A 9,708-nucleotide genomic window follows, 5' to 3' on the forward strand; every position below is an offset into this window, starting at 1 on the left:
GTGGCATTGTGGGTTTACGCCCACAGTCCAAAAACATGCATGTTAGCTGAAATGGATATGCTAAATTGCCCTTCAACGAACTTGTGTGTTGATTGATTTATGTATAGATAGATGCTGGAGGTGTTTATACAGTAATAATCATTTTAGTTGAGAGGACTTAAGTCACTATTTGAGTAAACTTAGAAATGTGCTTATTGCATAATAATTTTAAGTTGGTTCAACTTGTTGATTTAAGTTGCTCAAAAAAGCAGTTCAGCAAGTTGCCTTAAAAAAATTAAGTTAGGTCAACATTTTTAACAGTGAATAATCGAACAGCCAATGCTACTATATTTACAAAATGTCGACGGCACAATTACGTCACAGCACTAACTGGAGGCAAAATAAACGGACAACTGGAGGCGGCTTATACAGGGTCGCCTAGGCGCTTAAAATGTCGTCTTGTTGTGTTGTTGGTTTCCAGAATCGACGGAGTACAGGCAATTTGAAATTTTATCGTATACCTGCTGCCACTGCCAGACAAAAAACGACGACAGCTGTGGTTAAACGCAATAAGACAATAAACTTTTTTAAATAACTATCTCGGTCCAGGACAGTTAATGAGCTTACATATTCGGGGGAAAAAAAGGATTTTCTCCAGCCATTGTTAAAATAACAAGCTAACAAAACTTGCTGGCTACCGTTTGTTGAAGTGTTCAGTGGAATCCCCGCCCACACAAATACATCACAAAAATAAAAACTTCACACATCAGTTTACATTTTTAGACAGTTTTTAATACTACAAACACATTTCCTGTACTTTCTGGATGTATTCTATTAAAGAGACTGAGAAACAATTATATCATCACTATAACATTGCAAAAACAACAAATCTAATTGTGGCACGGTGGCCTAAGACTTTTGCACAGTACTATATATGCATAAATACATCCATAAATACATCAGTATTAACATATAATTCACCAATTTATCAATATATAATTATATCTGCTTTTTAATATTTCACAATATCTACATTTTAATAAAAATAAATCATTGTATTTACATAGAATGCATTAGAGAGCATTTCCTGCCCATGCTCCTCAAACAGTTGTTTAGCATGACGCTTGCAAATAATTCAACATCCGTTGATGGTCACTGATGAGTAATTAGGAAACAAAAAGTGCTGAAGTGTGATTATCCATTTCTTTTATTTACTCCTAGCTGGTCTGAAGTCATTTTGAGTTTATGCCTCCTATAAATGAAAAATATGATTAAGAAACTGTATGAGAACACTTATTTAAGCATGGTGCAGAAACGATAAAGCCAGAAAGGATATTTTATTGCTATTGCAAGACCATTTTACGGGAGTAAAGTGTAATCATAAAATATATTGGTCTGTGGAAATCGGGTTGAAGTTTACCTACCTCTTTCTTATTGCATGTACCACAGATACATCCGAAGAGGCCATTGACCGCCTGGAATAAACATAGCAGCAGTTCTATACAGCCAGCTCCCAGCAGGGCACCAAACAGGCCAATGTTAAACACCACTACATCTTTTGGCTCTGTGCATAACTCCCACATTTCAGAGTTTGACAGGTAACTTTCAGTTCTGTAAAATGTAAAAATGAAACTTTGCATATGCAATACGGTGCAGTTGTGATGTTTTGAAAGAGCATACGATACATTTTCCCCTTAGGTCTACAAAGACGTTTGTGTCAAAATAATTACTTCAATTGGTAACACCTAAAAAATCTAAGCTATTTCAACTTTAATTTTTACTTAAAGTAAGTTCAAAAACCTAATTTTCATGTATTACCAATTAAAGTAATTTTTAAGTGACTCCAACTTTCACTTTATGTAAATCGCAGCTATTTATGTCTCAAAACAAAGGCTCTTTAAAGGGACACTCAAGTTTTTTTTTAAAATATGCTCATTTTCCAGCTCCCCTAGAGTTAAACATTTGATTTTTACCATTTTGTAATCCATTCAGCTGATCTCCAGGTCTGGCGGTACCACTTCCAGCATAGCTCAGCACAATCCACCGAATCTGATTAGACCACCAGCACTGCGCTAAAAAACAACCAAAGAGTTTCAATATTCCTCCCATCCAAAACCTGACTCCTCTGCAGTTACATCGTGTACTAAGACTGACGAAAAATTTAAATTTGTGATTTTCTAGGCAGATATGACTAGGAACTATATTCTCATTCCAGCATAATAATCAAGGTAGTGTAGTGATATTACACACTGGCCGAAAATAGTCCCCTTGGTTACTTTCAATAGCAGGGGACTATTTTCGGGCAGTGTGTAATATCACTACGCCTACTGCAGCCATGTTACGGCAGCAAAGTCCTTGATTATTACACCAGTTTGAGAGTATAGTTCCTAACCATATTTTAGTGCGATGCTAATGGTCTAATCAGATTCAATGGATTATGCTAAAAGTGACCAGACCCGGAGATCAGCTGAATGGAGAAAAAATTGGAGTGTCCCTTTAAGACAATTTTTTTTATTTATTATTCATTATTTTCTTACTGGTTTTTGAATGGTCTCTCCCAGATGCCCGAAGGATTCATGCAAACCGGTCCATTAAGCAGCCCAACAGCAGCTACAACAATACTGTACAAGGCTCCCACCACTCCAATTACAGAAAATATAATGGACAGGAACATCTAATATAAAAGAGAGCAAAAACCATATATGACTTAAAAAGAACTGTATGGAATAATGTACTAGTGTATATAAGCATTTAAACGTTTTGTTTGTTTGTACCCTTGTTAAGTCTTTTTAACACACCTGTTACAATTCGTAGCCACTAAAGACCTATAAATAATAAAACCAATAATCAAAATCTCACCCCACACCGGTTCCCACAACAGCCTTTTCTTCCAGTGCTATGGATGTGAATAGCAGGGATCAACACCTAAAAGTGTAAATCAGTGTATAAACATACAGCAGAGATATGTTAGAGTAAATAAATGAATTTTCTTTAGTACTCACTCACCAAGATGCCACCTCCAATTAGACCTCCCATGTATTTGACTTCATCCGTAAGACGGTACTTTCCATCTGCATCATCTTTAGCATAAATGGTTTCCCAACCAGGGAAGAACAGAATAATGTTGCAGATAATAGACACCAGTGCAAGAGGATAGAGACTGATGCCAATACACGAGGCACACTTTCCTGTACACATGATATAATCTTTTAATTATGAATATTTTCAGATTTTAAATGACTCGTTCTTAGTTGCCTCCACTCAGTTAACTGAGACAAGTAGGTTATGGCTTATAAATACTGATAGGTGATCAGACAAGCATGCCCATCTGTCGTCATACTTTATCGTTGACACAGATTAAACTACTTAAAATAGCTAATGTCTGTCATAAAGTTTGGGTTGTTAAATATGTAAACTAGAGGATCTTGAAGAGAGCAAGTTAACCATGATAGTAAAAGTCTCACAACCATGTTTCTTGACAGATTTTTTACTATTTGTAAAACCATGATTAAACTATATGGTTACTGTAGCAAAACCATTGTTAATTTCACTGGATGTTTTTATTTGCTTGAGATACTTGAATAATTTCCACTCATTAAGGTGTCATATCTTATTGCTCATAAATTAAACTGAGACATTATCAGGGCAATTGTCAAATGATCAAAGTTTGTTACTCGACATGAGAAATGATCTTATTTTAAGTGCATGAATGTGTAGAAATCTACAGAACAAAGCTGAACTCTGAACCTCATACACTGATTTTCAATTCCCATAAATGCCCTAATCAACGTCGGTAAACCAACCAGGAAACTCTGACAATCTTTGTTCCTTTACATCATATCATTTATTATCTGATATTTTTAACTACTGATGGCAGATAAAGTAAAACCTATTGAGTCATGTACCAAATCAGTTAATGCTTGTTTGTGCTGTTTATTAAAGGTGCCAAAGAATAAAAACTGTGTTTACCTAGGCATAGATGAATAATAAAGAGTTCTGTACATGGTAATGACATATCGTGAGCCTCAAACACGATTGTTTTCTCATTCTTATGTAAACCTTGTGCATGCAAAAGATTGCTGGAAAACAGGCCAATCTCAACATAACAGACGTAATGTTGCGATGTAACAGTCGAGATGTACGCCCCAACATGTTTACTAATGTCCATATGTCACCAGGATTATATCTGCTTTTTGAGCTTTCAAAGTGGCGGATCTGCTGACTTGCATGAATCACAGGTTTCTGATATAAAAATATCTTCTTTATTGCTCTACTGAAGAAGAAAATGTGAATAAATACACAGCAAATTTTTATTTTTGGGTGCCCTTTTATTATACACTGGACTTTATTTTGAATTGTCCACTTTTGCTTTTTTTTACTTTTGCAGAGCAAAACTCTATTATATCTTACTTAATGGGCTACACGCAATTCTACTTAATGTAATTAGTGTTGGGCTTTATGAGATCGTCCTATCGTCAGCCTGTGAGATCGCCGATACGCGATAGTATCGGGGGGCGGAGCAGAAGTTTACTCATTTATTTATTTGTTCATTTTTTTACTTATTTATGACAAGTCACTTGATTGATGGACAAAAAAACAGCAAGGGCCACACTGTCATGACCGCAATCTTCTTAAAACTGATGCCATTAATCCAAGCGCAGAAAAGCCGATGCGCTCTAAAATTTTCTGCCTGCCACACTCGCTGGTTTTAACCCTTTGCGCGCTAACACCCTCTCTAGTACAAGGAAGCCACGCATATTATGTTCATGTGCGAGGAAGAGTCCGAATCATGCTTATTACAGAAGCATTCAGGTCCGAGCAAGAGTCCAAGATGCACGCATGTGCATGCGAGAAGGAATCTGCGCATGTTACAAGCTCTCTCGTGCAAAGTGAAACCCTCTCATGCGAGGGAAAGCATGCAATGCGCATGTTAATGTGAAACTATGATGATGCTATTGAGCGATATGTCTGACGATCGTCGATACATGATACTATCGTCTATCAGCACAACCCTAAATGTAATATGCTCTGTGGCGTCTACGAAGGTAATATAATGTTGCATTAGCCTTATGGAGCAATCCTGCTGTGCAGTTTGCAGTCTTTTTCATGCACTATGTAACGTTACCTTAACACAGGGAGCAACGGATGACGTGACAAACAACTAGTTGACCAGTGCGTTTCCGTTCACACGGTACAGCTTCTTCCTAAATGCGGTTGTGAAACCTGAAAATTTACAGGTTTGAGGTCAGTTATAGAATGTGGTTGTCAAACTCGTAAAAATAAAACCAACCATATTATTGTACTGTGTGAACGCAGCCAATATTTCAATGCATTCTTTGGCACCTTTAATAATGGGTGAGGAATTAAACATTTGATCCAATCAATTAATTAAAAAAATAAAGTTAACAATATAACTCATTCATCATACAAACTCTTTTTTACACATTTTTTGGGTGCTATTTAACGCATTTTATACCACGGGTGTGTTGAATGCTTTATTCTGATTGGCTGAAAATTTTTCCATAGGTGTTGATTATTTTTCTGTAAACCGCACACCTAACAAATGTCTTAAAAGTAGACACCTGAGCAATGTTTGTGGTAACCGTGGTATAAGAGGAATAATTGATTAACCTGACATGGTCTGCCATACTTTTTATCTGTGTTCTCTCTGCCAACTCTGACCCCGAGAACCAACAACTGGGGGGTCTGCTCTGCCGGAAACATCACAGAAAAAATGTGTGGCCATTTTACTGTATGTACCCTTTATTTTTATCAGAAAAATGTGAAAAATAATTTTTTCCTCAAATCCTCAGTGGGTTGAGTAGGCTGTCAATAAATGCATTCCATATACATATAACACATGTGCTGACAACATCCACTGAAAAAATAACTCTTAAAACACATTTCTACATCAATTTAATGCAAAAACGTAGGCGTTTTCTCACTTGTTTCCAAAATTTTCATTTTTACTTTATTGGCAATCAGCTATTCCCCCAAGTTATGACATCAGTCAATATGCCATTCTTATCACCAAACAGTATACTCATTCCACAGAAAAAAAATATAAAAATACAACCAAAATCATTGGATCTGTGAGGATTTCACTACTAGTTGGCGATCAACAGGCTCAGAACCTTAATAGAATTATTGTCTTCTCTCAAAATTCCGAAAGACAAATTGGATAACATGGTTGTTAATGTTCACATTATTAAACATCATGGCCTAGGGATCTTTCTGTGTTTTTGAAGCTTTTAAACCTTCAATTATTGGTTCTTGGGGTCAAAGTAAACAGAAAAAAAAGAAATACAAAGTATGGCAGACCATGTCAGGATCAACCCATTTTATTGAGCTTTTAAGACTTTGGCTCCCAGACTATATTGTCCCGTCGTCAATTATTCCTTACATGTGACATTTTGTGTTGATTTGTGTTAAAATAACTTGACAGCACAAGTTGTGTTAAAATAACAAAAAAATCTGTTGTTCCGATAATATCACAGAGATGTGTCTAGTTTGGGACAACAAATTTAGTGTTGACTGATTGTGTTGTTTTTCATACGTTCTTAGAGTGTAAAACAAGATAAAAATAAATCTATTTATCAGTTTGCTCACCACAAAATTTATGCATCACTGAAATAAGCTGCCATAGAATAGTAGAACTAAGCTGTAGTAGTAGAACAAGGCTCTTCGTACGATATTCAAAAATTGTTTTTAAGTTCATCTAATGAATATTTCACCAGTTATATATATTTATATTTATTATCGTCAATTCTACCTCAATTCAAATTCAATGTAAATTCAAGAATTGAATTGTAATGTAATGTAATGTAAAAAGCTCTCTCAATTCCATTCTGAATGGCACACGGGCCTTTTGGATCCTTTTTATATCTAAGTGCTATTGAAGACAAAGTATAAAATACAAAAATACATAAATATATAAAACTTAAAGTGTTGAAAACTCCACTAAAATAAAAAGCACACAAAGGAAACTTTGACCTTACTGGGTGGTCACAGAATGACTGCGTCATAACATCTGACGTCACCTAAAGCTTTCATAACCAATTTGTGCCTTATTTGTTCGAAATCTGATAAAACTTGAACAACTAATAAACTAATAAATTGTCTTGCTTAGCCAATACCTGTAAACTGAAAGACTGTGATAAGAGTCACAATTAAAAATTTAATAGCCACAATAAATAAGTAAAATACGAACATAATTTGTACCTAAATATTTTATTCATACAGTGACACATATATATAAAAAGTTAAAGGGGCGATTTCCCGGACAGGGATTAGACTAGTCCTAGACTAAAATAAATGTAAGAGCTGTCCAAACCAAAAACAACTTGCACTGACATAAAATACATCAGTGACCTTTGTTTTGCCTCAAAATGCACACAAGTAATGTTTTTAGTAAGACATGTTTGTTAAAACTAGTAATATTTCCTAATTCAACTAAGGCCTAGTCCTGGTTTAAGATAATCCCTGTCCGGGAAACCACCCCATGAAGTTTAGATTACCGAGATTATAGTTTTCTCTGATTTGACTCTAATCCATGTTTTTACTTTTAAAGGTGCAGTGTGTAATTTTTTAAAAGGATCTCTTGACAGAAATGCAAAGTAATAAACAAAACTATATTATCAGGGGTGTATAAAGACCTTTTTATAATGAACCGTTATGTTTTTATTACCTTAGAATGAGACGTTTTTATCTACATACACAGAGGGTCCCCTTACATGGAAGTCGCCATTTTGTGTTTCTACGGAAGCCCTTAATGGACAAACTTTTTTACTAAGTTGTCTCCGTCGATGACATGTTTTTTCCGGTGGCGGCTACTGTAGCATATGCATTTTAAAAGTGAGGGGTGAGCAGTGGACTGAGCCGTTGGTTGCAATTCGCAACCTCACCACTAGATGCTGCTAAAATTTACTCACTGCACCTTTAATACATTTAATACTTTTTAATTTTTAACAAACTGACCAAAGTTCAATCACAGTGATGAAAATGCATTCATAAATTCTTCTAGGTCACCCACATGAAAATACTCCACTAAACTATACGAAAACAAAGTGTAGTATTTGCTTTAATTTACTACAGTTTCCTACAGTAAATAGTAAAAAGTATACTACAGTGCTTTGTCATGTGGGGAGGTTTCATCATAGCTCCGGCTACCCTTGAAAAATGTCATCATTCTCTGTGCACCCTAAACAATGGCCCGTGTCCAGGAATGATGACATCAGCAGTCTTTAATGCCATCTCTCGGTTGATCTCTTGTACCTGGGGGTTCTCACTCAGGTCCCTCCAGGAGTCTTCATCGTGGCAGCGTTCAAACAAGTCCCCTGCAACAAGGACCGTACCTTGTAAGGTTTCTTTTACCAACACACTTACATCTCTGCCTGTGTGTCCAGGAGTGGGAATGATTGAGACCTTGTGGATGAAGTGCAATGCAAAATTAGTGTCTTTCAAAATCATCAACAACAAATACATTGCTATACATATTTGACCAGTGACTATTATAATTAATAATTATTTTGATTGTTGATTTATTTATTTCACCACACAATAGCTATAACCTGCATTGTGAGTTTTATGAAGCATTAGGTTTCATACTAAGTATTAATAAATGTTCACTGTAGTTAACTCAATTAACAACTACACCAGTGATGCTCTGTAAGCCTGTTTACATAGTTGTAACATGATTTAAGACTTACATAGTCATCAATAGGGTATGGTTGCCCTTCAGCTAGTTGATTTGGCAGATATCGATCACCCACGCTTATGTCACATCCCACAATTATTTTGGCGTGTGGAAACAACCCCAAGTTTCCCACGTGATCAGAGTGACCATGAGTCCCGACAACTACAGCCACAGAGCCTGGTGTCAAACCTTTCTCCTTAAGTTTTGCGACGAGAAATTCTCGATCCCACGGGCCCCCGGTGTCTACTAAAATAGTTTGTGGCCCGGTAATTAACGTGATCGTACCGTCAGCTTTAAACGAGCCGTCTGCTTCAGCTCTACAGTATCCCTCTTTCAATACTGAAATGCAGTACGGTTGTCCTGGAATTTCGGAAACGATGTCAGATTCACTTTTTCTTATTAAGCAATGCTTATCCATTTGAATTTGGTGTTCATAAAATAAACCTAAATTGTTTTTAAGACAATCAAAAAATGTAACACATTCAAGGTTTCATTTTCAACACGACTTCGTCAGCTACGGAAAGTCAGTGAAGACAAATATAATTGCGGCGTTGCGCTTTATTCACATTATTAAACAATTGCGCCACCATTTGGTGAGAAAGAGAACCAATCACATTTGTGTAAAGCAGACTCTAAAATATCAGAAAGAGCTCATATTCCCAAGAATTTTTGTTACTTGAAGTATCCAGTGCAGACATACAAATACAGCATATTATGTATAAATGTTTAAGCGAATAAGTGGCGAAAAACAAGTCACATTTGTGTGATATGTGGCTTTTACTAAAAAAGGGGGAAGGATTTTTTTTTTTATTAATGAACATTTATTGTACATACATATGAATACAACATTAAATTTGTCACATGAACATACGAGGGAGGGGGAGGGAAAGGGGGTGGTATCAATAAGTCAGTTCATATCAAGTTTGAGTAGCAAAGAGTTCATCATAGAAAGAAAGAAGCATCATGTTTTTCTTGTTGTTAATTCTTCGAAGCGTGGATAAGAGATACTGAAATTCAATGAGAAACATTTTAAA

At 35.9% G+C, this 9,708-nt stretch overlaps 2 protein-coding genes across 2 annotated transcripts; both read right to left on the reverse strand.

Moving 5' to 3' along the window:
- Positions 1-997: 997 nt before the first annotated feature.
- On the reverse strand, positions 998-3,336 carry tm4sf21b (transmembrane 4 L six family member 21b). Its single transcript, XM_055201058.2, has 5 exons — positions 2,986-3,336; positions 2,839-2,904; positions 2,517-2,653; positions 1,404-1,590; positions 998-1,231 (listed from the first exon to the last, which is right to left on the reverse strand). The coding sequence occupies exons 1-5, from the start codon at positions 3,175-3,177 to the stop codon at positions 1,223-1,225; spliced, it is 591 nt and encodes a 196-aa protein (XP_055057033.1). The 5' UTR covers positions 3,178-3,336; the 3' UTR covers positions 998-1,222.
- Positions 3,337-6,304: 2,968 nt separating this feature from the next.
- On the reverse strand, positions 6,305-9,215 carry mblac1 (metallo-beta-lactamase domain containing 1). The gene is made up of 2 exons (XM_055201060.2): positions 8,688-9,215; positions 6,305-8,403 (listed from the first exon to the last, which is right to left on the reverse strand). The coding sequence occupies exons 1-2, from the start codon at positions 9,090-9,092 to the stop codon at positions 8,164-8,166; spliced, it is 645 nt and encodes a 214-aa protein (XP_055057035.1). The 5' UTR covers positions 9,093-9,215; the 3' UTR covers positions 6,305-8,163.
- Positions 9,216-9,708: the final 493 nt, after the last annotated feature.

The sequence above is a fragment of the Misgurnus anguillicaudatus genome, chromosome 21 (assembly GCF_027580225.2).
Source record: "Misgurnus anguillicaudatus chromosome 21, ASM2758022v2, whole genome shotgun sequence".
In the NCBI taxonomy this organism is placed as follows: domain Eukaryota; kingdom Metazoa; phylum Chordata; class Actinopteri; order Cypriniformes; family Cobitidae; genus Misgurnus; species Misgurnus anguillicaudatus.